General features: G+C 51.4%; 1 protein-coding gene and 1 pseudogene across 1 annotated transcript; one reads left to right on the forward strand and one right to left on the reverse strand.

The window, feature by feature from the left end:
• The window catches only part of LOC135306051 (zinc finger protein 271-like), a 366476-nt pseudogene that overhangs the window by 286749 nt on the left and 56478 nt on the right, over positions 1-23249 (forward strand).
• On the reverse strand, positions 8733-11803 carry LOC135305947 (serine/threonine-protein kinase pim-1-like). Its single transcript, XM_064429524.1, has 6 exons — positions 11791-11803; positions 10764-10870; positions 10603-10653; positions 10032-10398; positions 9208-9384; positions 8733-8959 (listed from the first exon to the last, which is right to left on the reverse strand). Exons 1-6 carry the CDS (start codon positions 11801-11803, stop codon positions 8853-8855), a joined length of 822 nt encoding a protein of 273 aa, XP_064285594.1. The 3' UTR covers positions 8733-8852.

Raw genomic sequence — 23249 nt, forward strand, 5'->3', positions numbered from 1 at the left:
AAAGACCCTAAATGGTGGCCCTGCAGCCAGGAGTGGTGTAACACTTACACAGAACCAGCTCCAGCAGCCCAAGTTCTACTGACATTGGGAGTGATGGTAAAGCACAGAAATCCTCTCACACTGTGGCCTCTGTAACTAGAACAGGCTTCGGTTCTCCTGAAGGGAAATCTTAGTGAGTTCTGTCAAACGGATCATTGTATTCCTGTGTTTTCTTGAACTGTCCCTTCATTGACAGTTACGAGTCAGAGCCCATGGACTGAGTTCTGGCCACCCCACAGGGTGGGCCCTCCAAGGGAACCCCATTCCTCCCAACTTCAGCTGAGAACATACCCAGCAATTACTGACATGGAGTACTTTGGCTACCCTGATCTTGAAATTTGCAGAACTAATCATTAAATTTTGATGACTAATCCCTTGGTGAAACACTGGAGGTGTTTGTGGCAAACAAAGATTCTGGCTGACTATCAAGGTACAACTTACAGACATCAATAGTACTTTAGTGACACTGTTCTTCATTCTTTTTTCTCAATCTCATTTGCTCATTTGAGTTAGGAACAGTAATTCTGTTGTCCATGGAGCTGGAGCCTTTTTAACTCCAGAACAATGGCTCCAAGGTCCTTTGCTGTTCAGCTTTACCATGTTGTCTGTGGCTAACAAGGCTTAGTGGGGCCCTTTCTCCTTTGGCTGGAAGGGGGCTGGGTCCCAGTCCCTGAGGGCACCCAGGCTCCTGGTTGGAATTTGTGTGCAAGTCCCTCAGTGTCACAGCAGCCTTCTCAGTGAGCCCTGTGGATCAGAGCATTTTCCAAAGGGGCCATTGGGGCAAACAGGGAGATTAGGTCTGGCAGGATGTGTAAAACAGTATCCTGTAATATCTATTTGTTCTCACACAGAATACTTGGCTGCAGGGACATATTCCCATTGTTCCTGCTCAGGTTTCAAGATTCAATGCTGTCTTTCCCCAGAGCTGTTCCTTCAGCTGCCTCAGGAGGGCCTTTTGGCCTCCGGGCCCACACTCTGGCTCCTTTATTAGGACTGCTGGATCCAAACCCTTTATCTCCACAAATGGTAATGACTGGAGGTGGATCTCCATTTTTCACAATCGTGCTTAAAATTGCAACATTAATAATTGTGCTACCCTGTCATGGGCTTGACTAATCCAATCTTATTGACAATTGTTTAACAGAATTACTGTAATTTCTCCTTTATATTCTACATCAATTCCTCCTTTCCTCCTGCCATGACATGAACACTTTTCAAGGCCAAGCTCCAAGCGAGCAGTTACCAAACCAAAGTGTCCTGGAGGAATCTGAATTCCTGTCTCAGTATTGATAGCTCTCATTTGCTTCTGATGTATCCTAATTAATTCCAATGCATGAAGGTCCAGCCCTGCAGCCTTTGGGCTGGCCCTGCCAGGGGCCATCACACCCAGAGCAATTTCCCAGGCAGTCCAAGCCTCACTGCCCATGGTTGTAGGTGCAAATTGGGTGCAGCCGTGCACACCCAGGGGTTTCCATTTCCCCAGTGGGCCATTGTTAAGGGTATGGAGCACATCTGGGAGATGGGTTCTCCATGGGGACAGGTTCCCATCTCCTCATTTGTTCAACTGCTCTTTTAACAACCCCTTCACCCGTTCCACCAATCCTGCAGCTTGAGGATAGTCTGGTACATGAAAAACCCTGCAGTCTTAATCACGGTATTTTTCACAGTAACAGACAAAGCACTCTGCATCACAGTATCAGCAAACCCTGTAAAAATAGACAATTTCATCCCCTCCTCCTTTTTTCATTGTATACAATCTCACAAAGTTTACCTCTGACATTAGGGTCCTGGCCAATCCTTTTCTGTAGAGTGTTTAGTGTTACATCCCTGAGCAGCCAAAGCTACCAAATTAGGATTGTCAGCACTATTTCACATTATTACTATTTTATACATTGGTATAGATATTGATATAGAAATATAGATATAGCTAGATAGGTATAGACATACATATAAAATATATATATATCAATATATATATTAAGGTCTTATTATACTATAAATATGTACATAGTTATTTATGATATTAATATTTCACTTGCACAAATGCATCCGAGCTCAAGATTAAAACCTTCTTCTGTTGCTCCATGTGGGAGCATTCCAACAAGAATTGCTCCTTCTGAAGGTGCTATTTCCAATGTACTGTTAACTAATTCATCTTTGTCTGTCCAAGCCCACAAGTTCTTTCCCTTTTCTGTATGCAATTTTTGGATACATTTTAAGACATCCAGGAGTTCAGATTCTTTTAACCAACTGCCCCACTGCTCACACAGTGCTGCGACCTCAGCCCACTCCAGAGCCAGCCAACTCCAGGGAAGGGCTTCCCATCTGGGAATTTCTCATGGCACTGATTCCTCACATTTACATTTAACAAGAGTCATTTTGCTGTGATCTGGCCAGACTCTGCCAGTTTTCTTTTACCAGTGGGCAGGATCAGCACCAAAGACACAGACTCCAACTGAAGGAATCAGTGTCATTTACTGCAGCTCAAAGCAGCAAAGAATCACAAAAGGAGCAGCTCAGCAATGTACCCAACCATCAGCACCAATGATTGCAGCAGTGATTAAGAAAGATCTAGCATCATTTACCCTCAGGCTTCACCATCCCCCAGATCCACACAGCAGCTGGGGGAAGCTGTCCCAGCCAAGGGCTGCAGAGCCACTCCTGGACACTGGGAATTCCTGCAGCTGTCTCCAGCCACAGGTGAGGCTCCAACCTCGCTGTGAGAGGGCCCAGCTCTGACAGTGCTGGATGAACAAACTGACAGCACTTCTAGTGCGGGAACATCTGGTTTCAGCCTCCTCTTGGGTCCCTCCCAAAGCCTGGCCAGGGCCTCAGGAGGAACCAAGGGAGGTGACTTTGATCCTTCAGCCCCAAACAAGGCCAGATGTCAGATTTCATGGCCTTGTCTGGCTTGCAAATACAGAAAGATCAATACATGTGTCACTAATGAGTGGCTACACCTATCACAGTGCTAATGACCATGCATATTTCATCAGTGAGCAGATACAAAGATAACCTTTGGTTGGAAGGTTCATCCAGAGGCCACCTTTGGCTCAGGGCCTGCTGTTCAGGCCTCACTCAGGGCTGTTGTCCAGGCCTTGGCACCTCAGGGACGTGGTTTAGTGCTGGGCTTGACACTGCTGTGTGACCAGCTCGACTGGGTGAGCTCAGAGGTCTTTTCCAACAGAAAGGATTCTGTGATTCTATCTGCTGAATTCAGCTAGGTCCATGTTAGCAGCACTCATTTGCTCAGAAAGTCTCCTCTTGCTCAGCTCTTGTGGCCTGAGGCTTCAGCTCCTTCAGCTCCTGGTGCTAAGCTGCTCATGCTGAACGAGACGACTTGGAGAGAAGAACACATTTCATCCAATTCCTTCTGGGACACGCAGAGTGGAGAGTGTGGAAACAGGAGCATTGTTTGCTGTGGCCTCCTCTCTGCCCTTCAAGCCTTTCAGCACTTTGAACCAGCCAGGAGCTTTCTCCAAGAGTGCAATGGAGCAGCTGTTCCTGCTCTCATGTCTTGACTCTCTCCAGTCTCTGACCTTGCCTGGTTTTGTCCCTCTTGCTGTGCCCTCTCTTCCCCCAGGGCTCAATGGCTGCTGCCCAGGACTGTGGGACTGGCTCAGATCCAGTTGTTGAGACCCTCCTTTCTGTGGCCTTGGAGCTGCCTGGGCACAGCAGCCTCTTCCATCTGGAAGCTCCCCATGGACAGGGAGTCCCCAGCTCCGTTCCTTGCACAACCTCCAGGAGCCCAGGGCTGCCATCTCAAGTCCCTGCTGGCACTGGGGCCTCCCAGGTGCCTCAGGCTGCTGTGACACTGCTGCACACAGGAGGGAAGAGTGGCAGGGGCTGTGCTGAAATGTCACTATAGGACACAAGACAACACGATGCAGAGACGCTGTTGCTCTCAAGGCAGGAAAGAGGGCAAGTTTATTTTTTCAATCCAACATTTATAGATTTCAAAATATGACAGTGGATTGGAGGGTGAAAGTGCCACCTCTCCAAGGACAAACATACAGTCCATCATGTTTCTCCTCCTCCATAAAAGAATGCAAAACAATAAGTTGTTTACAGAAAGTGTGTGAGAAAGTTTGGTACGAGAATGCAAACATCAGAACACTTAGAAAATCTTAAAAAGTCAAGGCGACATTGAAAGTCTCCATGTGCTGCTGCTGCTGCTGCTGCTGCTGCTGCTGTGGGGCTATTTGTCCAGCCCTGGCCCAGAGTCAGGGATCAGATCCAGGCCCTGCTGCTGCTCCCTCGGGATCAGTCCCAGTTTGGGTGTTGCTGTCAGGGCCAGCAGGAGTGGTGGCTGGAGCAGCAGGTGCTGACAGTGCCCCAAGCCCTGGGGCTGGAGGGGTCCCTGGACTGGGCTGGGAGGGAGCTGCCCCTTGTTCTCCCTCTGCCCCAATCAAAGCTGGGCCAGGCACAAGTGGGGCAGCACAGCCAACAGGGAGCCTGCGAGTCTCTTCCAGCCCTGGCTGCTCAGAGTTTGGGCCTTGGAGCCTCAGGTGGCCAAAGGCAGCTGCTCCTGGTCCCTCTGTGTGCCCCTGTGTTCAGCAGTGCTGCTCCATTAGTCTGTGCCCAGCAGTGGGGAAAAGCCTCAGCCCTGCAGGGCCAGGAGCTGCCGGGCTCTGCCTGAGCAGCTCAGCCAGCAGGAAGGGAGCTGCTCCACATGGGAACCAGGAGCAAAGGGCTGCAGCACCTCGTGCTGGGGCAGAGCCCAAATTCTGAGAGGGAATAACAGAGTTATTCGTGTGCATTGGTGCATCAGCACTGCAGGTGCTGTGCCTGCAAACACAGGGTTCAAGATGTGCAAAAGAATTCTGCAGCTCTTGACTGGATCAGGATGTCAGCAGTGCTGAACTCCAGCACAGTCCAAATGAAACACTTCACACCTCTGCTCATATCTGCTAGATTTTTTTCTTCAGGGTATCCAGAGAAAAGAAAACAGAGGAGGAGCTTACATTTTCATTGTTTATCAGAAATGTTTCTCATTTTGCTGTACATTCCTTTTGTAGGACGAGTTCTCTGTTAAAAACACTGGACAAAAAAGAAAAGAAAAAATATGAAAGATAAAAACAAAAAACAAATGTGTAGTGAAAATCTTCAGTAATTTTGGATTAAGAGGTAACTGATCTTTCTAAGAGGAGAAATCAGTTACTCTGTAAATGTTCTGATGGCATGGATTCATCTTACTGACCTCAGCATCCCTTTTTTAAAACATTCAGGGTTTTGTTTGCAATATTATGTTATTCTAAATTGTGATTGAATCAATAGGAAATTGAAAGATCTACCATGCATTTATGCATTACTGTGTCTTGTATGTAAAAATATTGCAGTTTGAAATTTGGATTTAAAGTATTGCAAATGAAAGTTATAAATCCCAATAGATTGTCTGACAGCAGCTTTTCCTAGAGGATGTGCAGCACTCCAAGGACTTCATCAGTGGGGTTGGGGGTACTTGGACCTTTGTCATGTGCCACTCTGAGAATGTCATGGAATGGAACTTCGCCTGCCACCAGCCCAGGTCACCCTCTGCCACCAAAGCTCCTTGGACCTTGTGCTCCCAGGCAGGCACAAAGTGTTTCTGCTGCTCCCCCTTTTGCACAAACCCACAGAGAGCTGGGATTTTTCCAAGTCTCATGTCTGCATTGGGCCATATTCCTAAAGAAGCAGCAGCCCATCCCGATGAATATGGCAAGTTATATGGATGGTTGTGAGCTCCACTTCCTGCCTAGAAATCCTGAAACTGCTTCTGAATGCTGCTCCTTCAGCTCTTGGACACCTTCTCACACAGAGCTGGGGAAAAAAATCCCCTGGTCTCTGGCTAAAGAGTGAGTTATGCCAAAGTTAGAGTTCTGTGCGAAGTCTCTATCCACTCCTATCCTATTAATATACCAATATGTGGGGGTATGCATGGATGTGTCTTGTACAAAAAGGAAGGAGTGTGCAAGCAACGTGACTGACACTTTCACTGTCCATGTTCATCCCATACCCATGGGTACAGAGATATTATGGAAACTCCGGCACACACAGACCCTTCTGTCCCTGGATACAGAGACATCCAAGAGCCCCTGGCACACACAGAGCCTTCTGTCCCTGGGTACAGAGACATCCAAGAGCCCCTGGCACACACAGAGCCTTCTGTCCATGGATTCAGAGACATCCAAGAGCCCTGGCACACACAGATCCTTCTGTCCATGGATACAGATACATCCAGGAGCCCCTGGCACACACAGACCCTTCTGTCTCTGGAGGATGGAGCTTGGTGGGTGGGGGCGGTTGGTGGGCAGCAAGTCCCGGACAGCAGGCCAGACCCGGCTCCAGCCCTGCCAGGCCCTGCCAAGGCTCAGTGCAGGATCCTCTGGAATGGGAAAGCCCTTCAGCCTTGTCTCTGCCCAGAGGGACAGTGCTGGCCTGGTAGCACAGGTTGTTTTCCCCTCAGGCTGCAGGAGATGAGAACACAACACTTGCCAGCACTGAGTGCGAGGCACAGCTCCGGGTGCTCCCCATGAACCTCAGCTCTGGGAGCACTGTCTGCCCCAAGCTCCAGGGGCTGCAGTGGGAGCCCGGCTGGGCTCTGCCCTGGGGCCATCCTGCAGGGACAGCTGGAAACAGGGAGCATTCAGCTGCCACAAACAGTCAAGCCAGGGCTGCAGGGCAGCTGCTCCAGCCCGGACTGCACTGCTGTGTGCTGTGCTCTGGGGCTGGGGCTCCCCACACAGGGGACTGGACTGGAGTGCCAGAGGAGACAGAGAAGCTTCAGCTTCAGCCTCACTGAGGTGGGTGCATTGGCTGGGAAGAGTGGGGAGGCTCAAGGGGATTCACAGAGCTCATCCTGCTGCAAGGACAAGGAAAAGGGAGTGGGAACTCAGCAGTGAGGAGAGCTGAGGGCTGGAGAGTGGCTCTGAATGACACTAAAATGCCACTGGACCTCTGAGACATTGCTGCTCCTCAGCCAGTGACAGCATGAGTCCCTAAACCTGGGGCTCAGCCCTCTTGTGGTCAGGGGCAACAAGGAAGGCCAGCAAGTGATGGAGACAGCAACGGGCTGGGAATTCACTGGGGGAAAAAAGGGAGCAGTTGAGAAGTAAAAGGCAGGTGGGGGAGAGACCTGTTCAGAGAAGGGCTGAGCTACATCTTGAGCAAGCTGAAAAATGTCATTTGGAGTCATCCCAGATTGATTTGATTTCAGAAGGTATTGAACAAGTTTAATTTTTGGGAGGTGTCACTCTGCAAACTTGAGCTGTGTTGCCAAAATGCTCAAGCAAGTCTGTGCTGCAGGTGACACCATTTCTTCTTTGGCTGATTCCGGCCCCGTGCTGAGCTCCAGCAGAGCCCTGGCAGAGCCCAGAGCAGCCTCAGCATCCGCAGAGCCCGGCTGCAAGGAGAGAAAGCAGAAACTGCCCGTCAGCTGAAGGCTCCTGTCCCCTTGTCCCAGCTGCCCGTGGTGTCCAGGCCATGCTGGCTGTGCCCAGAGCAGTGCCCAGAGCTGCCCATCAGTGCTGCCTTTGGGAGCAGGGCAGGAGGGCAGGACATGTGCCCAGCCTGCAGCCAGCCATGGCACATCCACCTGCTCAGCAGCTGCCCAGAGCAGGATGCTCCTGTGCTCGCTGCCATCTCCCAAAAGCTCTGATCCCACCCTGCCAAGCAGATGGGGACCCACCTCATGCCATCCATGGCTGGAAGAAAAGCTGGTCCCAGACGATGTCCTCAGCCTGCTCCAAGGGCACGGCCCATCCACGCCACAGCTGCTCCCAAGAACTTCCTGATCCAGACTGGACCAACCAGAATGCTTCCTCTAGAAAAACAAACAACAAATTGTTGAAAATAGATTACAGACAAAAAGGGAAAAAAAGAACAAAGGTAAAAATCATATGTCTGTGAGGGGATTGAGGAAGGCCCAAGCCCTGCAAGCCAGGGAAAAACCCAGCCATGTGTGAGCAAAGCCCAGGTTTTCTCCCTTCCCCCTGCACTGTCCCCCACAATAACTGTGATCCCAAAGCAAACAAGGGCAGTGGAGCTGCCCAAGCCCTTCCTTGCCTGCACAGCAAAGCACCTGTGCACGGATTCTGGAGTCCCACCTCTGCTCCCACCATGGGGGTTTGTTTGTGTTGGGCTGGCTGCCCCAGCCCCAGCCCCAGCCCCAGCCCGGGGCACGGTGGGTGCTGGGGGCTGTTGGCAGGACCAGGAGCCCACTCCCATTTCATACCCACCCCAGCCCATCCCACGAGCCCTGCCAAAAGCAGCTGGGCAGCCGACTGAAGGATCAGCTGCATCTGCCTCAGCAAAAGGGGAACCTTTGCTTCCCAGCCAGGCTGGGCAATGCCCAAATCTGGGAGCATTTCCCCAGGTGTGGACTCATCTGCAAATTCCCTGTGGAGTTTGCCTTTGAAGAAGGTGCCACAATCAAAGTGCATCACCTTCAACTGCTGGTGGCCAGGTTGAGGAAGAGGTTGTCATCCTTCATGTCGTCCTTGATTTCATCCTCGCTGTCTCCTGCAGCAGCAGCCCCACGCGGTACAGCTTCTCTGGGGGCTCCTTCTCCTTCCCTGGGGTGAGACCAGGCTGTCAGGGCTCTGCCCAGGGCCCCAGCTGTCAGGGAACCAGGACAAGCAAAACCTTCTTGGATGGCAGCCACCAGGGCTGGGCAGAGCAGCTCAGCTCCAGCACAAGGGCTGCGTGTTCCCATCCCATGACCCTGGTGCAGTGACACGGGCTGGCTTTCTTTGCTTCTCATTGCCAAGGCATGTGTGCAGCTGTAACTTACCAGGGCTCTGCAGCACAGTGTGCCTGTGGCTCTCTCCCTTCTTCTAGGGCAGATCAATATCCTGCATCCAAGGATGACAGAACACCTCTTCTAATGAGGGTCTGGCCAAGGGGTGCATGGATAAACACCACCCAATCAGATTTTGGCACTCTGGGGAGAGAAACCAGAAACTGCCTGTCAGCTGGAGAAGGCTCCTGTCTGCTTTGCCCCACTATTCCCATGCCCAGGCCATGCTGGATGCGCTCAGAGCTGGGCCTGAACTTTCCCATCAATTCTTGGTTTTGGGGGAGAGCAGGACATGTGCCACCTCCTCAGCAGCTGCCAGAGCGGGATGCTCCCGAGCCCGCTGCTGTCTCCCAGCACTGGTATTCCCCCTGTGCCCAGAGAAGAGGATTCACCTGGAGAGAGCCGTTGTGGCAGTGAGAGCAGGCCCCAGCTGAAGTTCCAGCCCCTCCTGAAAGGCATCTTCCCACAGACCATCTCGTGCAGCAGGATGCCCAGGGACCAGATGGTAGCTGGCTCGCCATGGTACCAGCCAAAGCGGGTCCATTCCGGGGGGCTGTATAATGGTGTTCCTGTGGAATACAGATGGAGTTCATCAGGGGGATGCTGCTGCTCCCAGAGCCTGGCCCCAGCATCCCTGGGCGGGCGGGGGCTGCATCAGTGGCACACAGGGTGACCACTGTCCTCTCACCAGCATCTGGGACTGGTGTACAAACTTGGGATTGCAAAAGAAGCCACTGGTGTGGGAAGGGGACAGTGGAAGCTCTGGCTAGGCCTGACCATGACACGCAAAGGAAATACCCACTGCGTGCTGGGGAAAAACCATGCCCTCATTCTCCCTGTCTGCATTGCCCCAAACATATTATAAAGGCAAGACAAACAGGGCAGGTGGAGCAGTCCAAGCCCTTCCTCTTGCCTGCACACAAACCGGCTGGGACACAGGTTCCAACCTCCCTCTCTGCTACCCTCACCCATGACTGTTTTTGTCAGGCTGGCTGCCCCAGCCCAGCCCCAGTCCTGGGCACAGTGGTGGGCAAAGGCTGCCAGCAGGGCTGGAAGATGGCTCCCCACCCAGCCTTGCTCTAAAGCAACTTAGCTGCAGATTCAGTCCCCTGAGTGGCAGCAAAAGGGAGAATCCCCGCTGCCACACCCAGCTTGGGCTGTGAGATCTTGGGCCGTGAGATGCCAGGAGCGGGAGCACAGCCCTGTGTAGGCTCACCTGCAAAGTGAGTGTAGGCTGTCTCTTGCAGGTAGGTGCCACAGCCAAAGTCAATCAATTTGGCCTGCCCGGTGGCCAGGTCAACCAGGATGTTCTCTGGTTTGATATCGCGGTGCAGGACCCCGCAGCTGGTGCAGTGCCGCACGGCCTCCAGCACCTGGCGGAACAGCTGCCGCGCCACCTCCTCGCGCAGGAACCCCCGTGCCCGAATGAAATGCAGGAGGTCCTGAGACTGCTCTGGCCGCTCCAGCACCATCACAATGTCGCTGGGGAGCTCAAGCCACTCCAGCAGCTGGATGACACCGGGGAAGCCAGTGGACACTTTGTCCTGCAGCACAATCTCCAGGGGAGCGCTGGTGCCGTCGGGCTGCGGGAGGAGCACGATGCCGTCAGTGGGGCCGATGCCGTGCCAGGGCTGGGCAACCCCTCAGCCAGCCCGGGATGCTCTGCGCCCTGCGATGGCCCCACGCCCGCTCCCCCTCGAGACGTCCTGGTGGCTTCCACCCTGCCGGGGCTTGGATCATCCCCACCCGGCACGGCCCGGCTTCTCCCACTGTCCCGGCTCACTCACCAGCTCGCTCCAATGCCAGATGCGGTTCCGTGGCACCTTTTTGATGGCGACCTGCAAGACAAGGGGAGCAGCGGGCTGAGCTCAACGCCCGCCCTGCCCAGCCCCATCCTCCTCCTCCTGCGCCCCCTCCTCCTCCGCCCGCCGCCGGCCCCGCCGCTCACCGGGGCGCCGTCCGAGATCCGCGTCCCCGACCAGACGCTGCCGAATCCTCCACGCCCCAGCAGCGACCCCAGCCGGTACCGCTCCTGCAGGCGCTGCTGCGCCTTCCCTGCGGGCGGGACGCGGCTGTCAGCGCTCGGCCCGGGGCCAGCAACGGCCCCCGAGCGCCCCTCACCCGCCCCGGCCCGGCCATCCCCCGGCGTTCGCTCCCTGCAACGCGACCCGGGAGCCGCGGGGACGGGGGCCGCGCTGCCGAGCGGTGGAGCTCGGGCCGGGCAAGCCGCAGCGGAGGCGGCGGGATTGGCTGCGCCGCGTGTGTCCTCCGCGGGCCCCGGGAGGAGCCGGGGCCGGGGCCGGGGTCGGGGTCGGGGCCGGGCTCGGGGTCGGGGTCGGAGTCGGGGCCGGGGCCGGGACTGGACCCTGCGTCGGGGCCGGGGCCGGGGCCGGGGCCGGGGTCGGGCCAGGCGGAGCCAAAAGCCGGCGATGCCGCCCCAGCCCCAGGCACTGATCCCCGCCCAGCAGCGCCACCGCCAGCACGGCCAGAGCCGGGCTGGGACCAGACCTCGGTGGGACGGCCGGGGGCGGGCACGGGGCAGCCCCGCCCGGGGCCGGGGGCGGGCCGGGGGCATGGCCCGGCCGGGCACGGGGAGAGGGAGGCGGGGAGAGGAGGGGAGACCCGGGAAAGGGAGAGCGGGAGAGGTGCGGGACAGCGGGAGAGGGAGAGGAGAAGAGAATCTAAAGTTTTGTCTGTCGCTGCCGCTGCCGCTGCCGCTGCTGCTGCTGCTGCTGCCGCTGCTGCCGCTGCCGCTGCTGCAACTGAAGCTCCGGGGCCGTTTGTCCCCGTGTCCGTTTGTCCGTTGCCCGCTCGCCCCGCCCCGAGCCCCACGTTCCCCGAGGGCAGCCCCTGAGCCTCTGCAAACACGGGAACTTTGCCGAGTTCAGCCAAGAGCCAGAGTCTGGACACCTGCACAGTGCCTCAGGAATCCCCTCGGTCCCTGCTGTGCATTGTCCCTGCTGAGGGTCGAACACTCTCAGAGCGCATTCCCTGAATGCAGAATTTGTACCTGACACAAACACTGCACTTACCTCTCCAACATTGCTTTCCAAGAAAAACAGGGGAAGCCAAACTGTGTGCAGGTCATGGTATCTTAAAATGTCTAAAACTTGCCAACTCATGGATCTTAGAGGTGAGATCTGTTTGGAATTAATGGGATGGACAACTAGTGCAAGATAGAAAAGGGGAGCATAAAAATAAATCGAGAAAAACGTCTTGAATTATTTCAATTTTCATTTAATTTCTTAAAAGCTCTTTCAGTTTTTCCAGAATCTTCTCCTCAGTCCTGTTTGCTTTTTCCAAGACCCTTTCCCGGAGAACGAGGTGCAGCTTCTGTCACAAGGTGTGTCACCAACTGCAGCTTTCCACACTGTGTGTGCAGCACACTTGCAGCAAAGCAGGACAAATATTTGAAGAACTTGACAGCTTGTTCTTTTCTTTTCTTTTCCTTGTGGGCTGGGCAGTTGTGCCATTGGTAAGGTTTTCATTGTTACTGTTCTACCCTAAGAAAACATGACAGGCTACCAAGAACTCCTGGGGAATGCAAGCCTGACTGAATGCAGAGAAAGAATCTCCAGAGCCTGCAGCCAGAAGTGGAGAGCTGTGTGATCATCATTCCAACACCCCCAAGGACATCTTGAAAGTGATCTAGAAGATGAAAATGGGCTGACAGAGGGAGTTTGTTTCTGTGCTCACTTCAGATTCTTCTACATCTGAAATCAATTCTAAAATCTCCATCTAAATCAAGAGTACAATCAATTCATGAAAAGCACCAAAACAAACTGTACCTCTCAGGAGATGACTGAAAGAATGTGAAAAGGAAAAATGCAGGAGAAATGCATTTCTCAGCACTGCAGTATTTGCCTGCCTGAAACCCTCCTCTATCTCCTCCCCATGCCTGGATCTGTTGGTGTCAGTTCTGTATTCGGTGGTGCTTCCAGCCCTGAATCCCCTCATCTACAGCCTGAGGAACCAGGAGCTCAGGGCTGCAGTGTGGAGACTGATGACTGGACATCTTAGGAAGCATTAAACAGATTGCCAATTTCTGCAAATCACTTGTAATAAAATTATCTTTTATAGCTCTCTTGCTTTGGTTCTTTGATTTCCCTGTAGTTTTGATTATTTGATATTCTTCCTCAAGCTAGATGATTGTTTCTGCCATTTCTGACTTTGTTTCTCTCCACCTTCCCGGTGGCCACAGACTGTGACAATGAGGAGCAGTGTTCTCAGTGACTTTAGAAGAACTAAAGGATCTCCCAGCAGAGTTTTCTCCAGAGATTCCTCTATTCTTGCAATCTCTGGAGCGGCAGCAGCAATGTCTGTGTGCAGAGCTGGGGGCAGATCAGTGCTGGCACAGCAGCTGTGCCCAGCAGCAGCAGCAGCACTTGGTGTTGGCAGTGCTGCTGCCGTGGCCCTGCCCCGCTGCCCTGGTGGCCCTGGTGTTGCTGCAGGGCCTGAGTGCTCTCGGGGCCGGGCACAGTCCTGGGGGTGGCAGTGGCGGGGCTGCAGCAGGGACAGGCCATGGGCACTGCTGGAGCAACGCTGACGCCTCAGGACAGGCCCTGGGGGCTCTAGGCTCCTTGCCCAGGCTCTCTCAAGAACATGGCCAGGCCAATGCTCAGCACAGAAAAGCCCCAGGGTGAGCAGCCCCAGGCTGGCCGTGGGCAGGCTGGGGGCAAACAGCATGGCTGGGGCTCTGCAAGGGCCCTGGGGGAGACGGGAAGGAGCAGCAGGGCAGGAGCTGATCCCTCAGGTCCTTTTCTGCCTGGCTGCTCTCCAGCCACTCTGTCCCCAGCCTGGAGTGCTGCAGGGGTTGTTGTGGCCAAAGTGCAGGACCCGGCACTGGGACTTGTTCAACCTCACCTTGTTGGATTTGGGTCCTGGATCCAGTCTGCCCAGGGCCCTGTGCAGAGCCCTCCTGTCCTCCAGCAGATCCACACTCACACCCAGCTTGGTGTCATCTGCAAATTTGCTGATGCTGGACTCAATCCCCTCATGCAGATCATCAGTGCAGATACTGAAATCCACGCTGGCTGGCTCTGATCCCTCAGCCATCCTGTGGGTGCCCTGTGATGGCACTCAAGGTGATCTGTTCCATAACCTTGCCAGGCACCCAAATCAGCCTGACAGGCCTGGAGTTCCCCAGATCCTCCTTCCAGCCCTTCTTGGGGATGGGCTCACATTGGCACCTCCACTCCTCTCGGACCTCCCTGCTGATCCAGGACTGATGGTAAATGATGGAGAGCAGCCTGGGGAGCTCATCCACCAGCTCCATCATCCCTCTAGGATGGATCCCATCTGCTCCCAGAGACACCTGTGAGCACCTGAGTGGTTCAGCAGGTCTCCAGCTGCTTCCTCCTGGATTCCAGGGGCTGTTATGCTGCCTGTGCCCATCTACCAGCTCAGGAGAGCACTTGTCCTGAGGATGGCCTGTCTTATTGTTGAAAACTGAGGCAAAGAAGGGGTGAAGTACCTCAGCCTTTTCCTCATCTTTTGTACCCATATCCCCCACAATAAGAAATGCAGGTTGTCCTTAGCCCTCTTTTTACTATTAATGTACTTATAAAAACATTTTTATTATCCTTCACAGAAGTATCCAAGTTAAGTCCTAACTGGGCTTTCACCTCTCTAATTTTCGTTCTGCAGAACCTAACAACATCCTTAAACATTTCTTGCTTTACCTGCCCCTGTGTCCAAGGTGATGCATCCCCTTTTAACCCCTAAATTCCTGCAAAAGCTCCATGCCCAGCCCGGAAATCATTTCTTCCTCTGGGTCATCTTTCTGCACAAAGGAACAGCCTACTCTTGCTCCATCAAGGTTTCTTTGCTGAAGTGTGTACATCCTTCCTGGAACCCTGTGTTTTAAGGGCTGTTTCCCTTAAAAGAATCAGTTCCTGATTTGGTACTCACCAAATCTGCATCCTCAACTCGGCCAAAGCCCTGGGGAGCTCTTTCTCTTCCTTCAATTTTCCTCCAAGTCTCCAGGGCTTGTGAAGCTGCTTGGAGTCAGTCTGGAGTTCTGTTAAGGAGGGGGATTTCAAAGTGCACCAACAGCATGATGTTTGGTTTTAATAACGTGTGTGGGTTTTTATTTTTCAGTTCAGAAAAGAGGTGAAAGAACGATTCCCCAGGTGATCTTGATGCTGAATGTCTCCCTAGGAGATCTGGGCATGGAGAGGAACAAGCCCCTTGCAGGCTGACCCATTTTGGACAACCTGCTCCTCACCCCCCGCCTCACCATGTCTGACATGGCCCACCTGGGACTGACATCCCAAAACATAAAAAAGTATGCATTTTTAAAATAAATAAAATTGATTAATTTATAAAATTATAATTATATTTTTTAATTTATATTAGTATTACTGTTTATTTCTATTACCTTTGATATTTATGTGAAAAATTGAATACATTTTTAGCAATCAAAAAATTATTTGCCATTGGCTTTAAATAAAACAATTCCTTTCATTAAATCATTGACCACTACTGGCCATTTATTTCTCCTTCTTAATGCTAATTAGTGCTATTTTTAGATCTTTTGACATATTTTTTTATTATTTTCACGCACAGGGTAAAAGGGCCCACTTTGGGGTCCCTGGAGACATTTCTGGGGCACATTTGGGGCAGTTTAGGGTCTGGGCAGTGTGATAAACAAGTCCACTGAATTTAAGGATCAAATAATTATCTTTATTATTTTTGCAAACAAGAATAAGCAAGGACAGCGCTGGGTGGCCCGGAGTCTCTGCTCCACTTTGGCTCACAAAATTCCTATCCCCTGAGTCCACCTTTTATTGCCTTCTTCTCCGGGTTTAGGGATGACATGATCTGTCTTCTGCGCTTGCTCATTCAGTTGCTATGGGGTCTTTTTCTGCCTTCTGGTGGTCGTGGGATGAAGGCTTAGTCCCCCTTAGTCTTCCTCTTTGTGAACACTGAGTGAACTTATGCCTTATAAGGCATATCTATACAGAACACTATACACTTTTCTGCAAGCTAAGCAATTCTTACTAGTACTATACACTTTCTGCAAGCTAAGCAATTCTAGCGAGTTTAAGGATTGTTGTTACAGCTGCTTCTCATTACTTTCCTTTCACAGGGCATACCTTTACAATGGAATTCCCAAGGCCCTATAGTAAACCAGCAACCATATGTATCTGCACAAGAAGTTTTCTTAGCTATTTAACTATTGTTTTTAATTGTATAGTTATTTAGCTATTGATTTAATTAATGAACAAACGTATTACTACTTATTACACATGCCACCAAACTGAAGACTGGCATTATCCCATCCTCTATTTCCCTCTGGCATTCTCTTTCAGAGCACAGATGGGACAAAAACAGACAGTAGAACTTGAGTCAATCTTTACCTTCAAAAGAAATTCAAGAGTCCCTTGCAAAGACCAATACTTTGTCAGTTCTGGAGTCCCTGGCAGAAACCAATGTTCTGCGAAGTCAGGAGTCCCTTGCAAACACCAGTGCTTTGCGAGTTCAGGAGTCGCTCACAGAGACCAATTCTCCGCCAATTGACATCACTGGCTGACAGAAACCAATGCTGTGCCAGCAATTGCCGTGGCAATGGTCAAGTGCAGCCGCCTGAAGGCACCGAGGCTGCGAACGAGCAGCCAGGGCCGAGCTCTGGCGCTGAGGCCGCGGTGCCAGCACAGACGCTGAGGGCCCGGGCGCGGTTACCAGGCAACCGCGGCACCGAGCGCGGGCCGGGCCGGGCCGGGCCGCACGCATTGCCAAAGGACATTGGCACTGTCCCTACTGACTGGACTCGTGTGATTGCTGCAGAGCCTTTCTGTAGCTAGGAATGTTTAAAATGTGCTGACAAAGGCACCTGTGGCAGGTCTGTACACTGCTCTTTGGACAGCACCAGGATTCCATCCTGGCTGCAGCCCCAGGAGGGGCTGAGGCAGCTGGAAAGGGGCTCAGCCTGGAGAAAAGGAGGCTCAGGGGGCCCTTCTGCCTCTGCACAACTCCCTGACAGGAGGGGACAGCCGGGGTTCAGGCTGTGCTCCCAGGAACAGGCACAGCAGCAGAGGGAACGGCCTCAGGCTGGGCCAGGGCAGGCTCAGCGTGGACACCAGGAGGAATTTCCCCAGGGAAAGGCTGCTCAGGCCTTGGCAGGGGCTGCCCAGGGAGCTTTGCAGTGCTCATCCCTGCAGCTGTCCCAGGAAGGCCTGCAGGTGGCACTCAGGGCTCTGGGCTGGGGACAAGGTGGGCATCAAGCACTGCTGGGACTCCATGGTCTCACAGAGCTTTCCCAGCCTTCATGATTCCATGAGTCTATGATTCCATGAAGGCATGATTCAAAACAGAGTTGAACTCAAATCTATCATACACAAATATTACAAAGGTCAAAGTTCACATGACAGAAATTTAAGATGATTCTTTAAGATTGAAAGAATCATATGTCAATGTTGCATACAGGTAAAGCCCTATAAAAGAAGAGCCTTGTTATCCTTGTAAAATGATGGCTCAGGCCTGCTACTTTGGCTAAGTACAGCTAACAGCTAGCCTGACAAGTTCCTGTGAGAAAGGAATTTGCACCTGGGAGAAGAAAGACTTCTACCCATATCTTCTATGCAGGAGACAAGAGTGGAAACATCGTTAGAGAGGAAAGGTTTTGACTGACACCTGCATGAGCAACTACTAACCAATGAACTGAGTGGCAGTAAGCTACTAAGCAATTAAAATTAAACAGAAAGCCTTTAGAAAACCATAGAAATATGAGCTGTGAAGAATAAAGATGGGCTGTTGTGCATGAAGAAATAGGTGTCTTGCCTGATGCCAATGGAAAAACTTCCAGAGCAGGCCTCACTTGGCAGAACAAAGGCAAATGACTCAGTGAAATCGTGGAGGCACCAGGAGATTCCTTACAGATTTTTGAGCTACGTGCTCTCATCAGAGTGTTTGAAAAGTGGCCAAATGATCCCCTTAACATTGTTTCTGATTCTCTTTATGTAGTGGTGTTGTCCAGCGCATGAAGTGATCACTGCTGGAAGAATTCCAGAGAAATCCAGGACCAGGGGTTGTGGCAACTCTTTTTGCAACTGTGCCAGTGTCTCAATTTTCACAAACAGGATTATTTCATTACCCATATTTGGAATTACTCTGGATTGGAGGGAGGCCTGGCCTTAGGTAAGGAGAAGGCTGGCCAATTGGTGGCAACACTCTGGGCCTCTGCTTCTCACAGCATCAATAAATTTGGCCAAGCCAGAAAGGCTGACGAGTTTTTCATCAAAGTGTGAAAGTTTTACCCAAACAATTTGGAATATGGCTGCAGGATGCTGAGGGAATTGTCACAAGCTGTCCACAGGGCCAGGCTATGATTGCTGGATTGGGTCCTGGAGCCAACCCCAGTGGTTCAGGGCCCCTGCAGCTGTGGCAAACTGATGTGACCATCTGCGGCTCTTTGGGTTGCTTTAAACGCATTCATGTGACCACAGACACCTTTTCTGCCATGGCTTGGGCCACTCCTGTGACAAGTGAAGGCTCTGGCTTTGGCATTCCACACTGGCCAGGCTGCTTTGCTGTTATGGGCTTGCCTCAGGAAATCAGAACACACAACGGGGCAGGATACACAGCCTGGCAAACCCAGGATTTCTCAGCTCCTTGGGGAGTGAAGCATAGCACAGGCATTCCAGGGAACTCCACACGTCAGCTGTCATCAAAAGGACACATCAGGTCCTGAAAGGACTGCTTGATAAACAAAAAATGGGGCAGGATGGGCTGAGCCCACAGGACAGAGTGCTGAAAGCCGTCCACGCTATGAATCCTCTGTGGTTAGTAGGCAATCACAGTGAACCACCAGCATTAACACATTACTCAGGTTTGCAGCAAGATTCTGAATTGGTACAGCATCGGCCAGAAGTTTATTTTAAAAATCCTAGGACAGGGTTATGGGAAGGACCTGCAGATTTACTGATGTGGGGAAGGGGTTATGTTTGTGGCATTACAGACAAAGAACCCTGATGGATACCAGCAAAGTGGGTTCATCTCTGGCTAGAAAAGGACACTCTGATCCCTAATACCACTAATGAACCTACAACCAGCAACACCTGAAAACATCCATTGCCCTCAGAGCTGGAAATGCTTTTGTTATCCTTGGGTGAGATTAGAATGAGTGGGTGTGGAGCACACAGGTGGTGTGAGTTTGAGGGAGGAAGCTTTGCAAGGTGTGGGGTGTGCAGCTGTTGGCACAGCCAAGAATTCAATACCTGGGTGGTGTTATCCCAAGTGACAGGAAGAACAGCAAATTCCCCTGAAGCTGCTCAAGAAGCACTGAGCTTGTTTGAAAATCAAGAGCAATTGGGGCAGGCTATTCAGTGGTATCGTAGTGAACTCCAGAAGCTTGAGCAGAAAGAGAGAGAATAAAATCAAGGATATTGAGTGTGGTAAGGAAATATTTATCCCTAGGACCTGGGGAGTTAGACCTGATCAGAGGGAACAAAGAAAGAGAAGCTGGAAAGAAAGGAACCAGGAAAGAAGGAACAGAGGAAGGGCTCAAAGAGCAAGAGGCACAGTTAGTTCAGATTTTGTCCCTGATCTCAGAGGGGAAGGGTTCTTTACCAATGAGCAAGATGAAGAACAGCTTTAAATTAGAGAGGTGGGGTTTTGGGAGATTTTTTTTCTACTGGCTGTAGTATGTGGTAACATCTGTAGTGCAGAGGAAATTAACCCATCAGGATGGCATTGACAGAATATGTGGCTTACTTGGGCCAAGGCTGCTGGGGTGGATTCCTCTCATTTATCCTTGGCCATGCCTGGAGATCCCTTCCACACAGGTCTAATTGGTATCCCAGTGAGTGATTTTACTGGTTTTGCAAGGTGGGTAGGAGCTAGAGGAAAGCCATACTTGGAAGCAAATAGATCAAGCATGGAGAATCATTGGTGTAACATCAGCAGAGGTGGTACAAAATTGGACAGATGCAAAAGGCTGGGAATTAAGCCAAAGGGTGAAGGCTTCCAAGCAGGTATGATAACACACACAATCCCTGAATGAAACCGGACTAGAACCCCAAGAACCAGACCTGTTAGGATCAGCTCCTGGAAATTACTGCTTGTTTTTTAACTACTTTCTGGAAGCAAAAATAACCAATTTGAGCAATGTTCTAGTCCCACATTCCAAGAATAATAGTGTCATCCTTAATCCCAATTCTCCATTATATCAGAACAAGGCCAAATATTGCCACAATTGGACTTATCCTGGCAGTGCTGGTGCAAATGAGACTGTAAGAAAGCTTCCACTTGGTGTCTTTTTAATCTGTGGGGACAGAGCCTGGCCTGCAATTCCAAGTAATCCCTTTGGTGGAACTTGTTACCTAGGAAAATTAAGCATGTTTGCCCCTAGCATGTGACAAATGCTGAATCAGACTATCTGGAGAGCAGGACACAGCAGAAGAACTAAAAGAGCAGTCACAGGCTTAGGATCTAATTGTCATGATCATGTAGAGCTTTGGGGTGCTCCAGCACGAATCTCAGTATCATTCCTTGCTCCAGGTGTTGTGGCTGCTCAGGCTTTGACTACACTGAATAAGTTGGGATGCTGGGTAGCTAAACAACTGAACACAGCTTCAGCTGTTCTAAATCAAATGCTCACTGGTGTAGATAGTATTAGCCATGGCACACTGCAAAATAGAGCTGCTGTAGATTTGTTGTTGTTAGCACATGGGCACGGGTATGAGGAGTTGGAAGGAATGTGTTGTATGAACCTCTCTGAGCATTCTGCATCCATTCACAGGAAACTCAAACTACAGGACAACATGAAGAGATTGACTGTGAATGACTGAGGGTTGGATGAATGTTTTAAGGGGTTGGCAATAACTGGATGGTTGAAAGATATTGTAAAGGGAATTATGTTAGTATTAGTAGTCATCACTTTATTGCTTTGTGTTATTCCATGCATAATTAAGTTGGTGACCCCCTTAGTAGGGAACACAGTAAAGAGGGTCTGGCTGGTGCAAGAAGGGGGAACTGTAGCAATGTATTTGAACAACTCAGGCCTCAGTGTGCACCAGCCATACCCTCTGCAACTGTTCTTATCAGAATTGTCTCAGGGCTCTGTGGAATTCATCAAGGTGACTGAGATATAAACTGTGCTAAAATAAGCACAAAGAAGCTGAGAAACGGCACACCAGGATGGCAGGAACTGGATAACAGGGGACTGTGAAACACCTGCACGGTGACCAATCACAGAGACTGAGAAATGGAGGCAGAGAACGAGGGAACGAGACAAAGGCACCAAGCAAGAAGTGTGATCTTAGCAGTTTGTAGAATCCAGAAAAGTGTGTGTAATGTAAACAATAAACAGCTTCTGCTTGGTCACACCGGTCAGTTGTTCAGGAATCCTGGTTTACCTGCAAGAGGGGGTGACTGGAAACATACTGGGAGAGGCTGGAACCATCCTAGGGGTGAATGGTAACACCTGGGACCATGCTGGGATCATAGTGGGATCATACTGGGAGTGACTGGGAGCCACAGGGCCCATGCTGGGAGTGACCTGGGCACCCCTGGCGGAACTGGGGCAACTGGCCCAGCTGGGGCTCAGGGTTGTTCTCCCCCAGGGCTGCCCCAGGTCCTGCTGCCACTTCGGACCTCACAGAGCCAGGGGAGAGGGGACAGGGACAGAGGAGAGCTGAGGGACAAGGACAGGAGGCAGGGACAGGGACAGGTGAGGGACAGGGGACAGGGCAGAGCCAGGGAACACGGCCTGGCCGAGGGACACTGAGCTCCAGCACTTGGGGCTGTTGCCCTTGGGCTCCCAGCACAGGCCCAGGGGCAGAATCCCCTCCAGAAACTGTTGTTTGCTTTCAGCTTTGCTCTGCAACATTCTCCAGGAGCCCCTGCAGCGGCTGCAGCCTGCCCGGGTGCCCGGGGCCACCAAAGATGCTCTGGCAGTGCCCTCCTGCCCCGGGCAGGGCACACAACAGCCAAGGAAAGGCTCCTGCTGGCCTCAGGGCAGGCACAGGGCACTCCCCTGGCGCTGCCACGGGCACAGCAGAGCTGGCCTGGGCACAGCATTGGCATCCATGTCCCATGCAATCCCAGCAGGGATTAGGGCTCATTGTGTTACAAATGAGAAGCTTGACTAGGCCAATATTCAAGCAGCAATCAATTTATTAATTCATATGGTAAAGTATGAGCAATACAGGCTGGGTACAGGGGGGGAAGTTTTCCCTCCAGCTGCACACCGATAGTTGAGGCTTACAGGCATTGATAGGGGTACTCATAAACTTTCTCAGCAGTTTCCATTCCCAATTTTTACGTCACAATTCTATACACTATTATGATTTAGTTTTTCTCAGGATGTATCCCAGAAAGGAGTATCCCCAGATGGTGGGGTCTGGCTTCCGAAAGAAGAAAGAAGTCTCCCAGCTGGTAAGGTCCAGATTCCAGATGGGTCCACCTTTTAATTCCAAATCTCATAACAGTGATGTCCAGCTTCTCTTGGTCAAAACCATCAATCCTTGAGTAGATGTTCATCTTCCTTTCTTAAGCTGCTTTTCACTGTTTTTTTTAATGTATCGAGATAAGCACGTTTCCTTTTTATATATTCTAAAGCTATGGTTTCAAAGATCCTTACTACGAGCAATATTCTAAAATTATACTTCAAAAGGTTATTATTGCAAAACTCTTTAAGGCTTAGCTACAAGCAGAAAGTTCCAGTCAAAGAGAAACATCCTTAAAGCTTTAATTCAAATGATCCTAAATCAACTGAAGACTTACAAAGGGTAATTGCGAACAAAGGATAGGTTCAAAGGCCTTCTTCCATGCTTTATCTCCTCAGTTATTTATTAGAATTTGTCTTCATAACTGTCCCATGGTCAGTTTCCACACAATCACAAATACACACGTTGCCTCTAGGAACCTGACACGAAACACAGCTTTGTATTTCCCAATTGCACTGCTGGCATTGCATTGGTCATCCATTCAAATCATTTCCCCATGGAATTCCCAGGGCAATGGGTTAGGGGGAGATCCATCCATGGAATTCTCACCTGGCTGGGATGAGAGAGATCCGGCCATGGAAATTCCATGGCAATTTCTGCATTCCCAAGGCCCTCATTCCTGAATCCCACATTCCCACAGGAACTCCCCTCCTCTTCCCACACCCACCTTTGTGCTCCAGAGCCTCCCGACCATGTCTGATGGATTTTGGGAGCTCTTCCACACAGCTGTGTACCAGATAATGCTTCATCTGCTCCACCATGATCCCTTTGCATTCCCAGCACCTCCAGGTGATCCAGGTGGCACCGTCGGACACTGCAAAGCTCCCGGGTCCCAGCTGGAAGGAGATGAAATCCCACCCCTCGTAGCCATAGAGATCCCATCCCAGCCCCTCAGAGTCCTCCATTCCCACAGATCCCAGCCCAGCCCCTGGCTCCCCCCAGTCTCCCCTGCTCTGGTTGTACCGGCCCCGTCTCCAGGGCACTGT

The sequence above is a fragment of the Passer domesticus genome, chromosome 8, assembly GCF_036417665.1.
Source record: "Passer domesticus isolate bPasDom1 chromosome 8, bPasDom1.hap1, whole genome shotgun sequence".
Lineage (NCBI taxonomy): Eukaryota > Metazoa > Chordata > Aves > Passeriformes > Passeridae > Passer > Passer domesticus.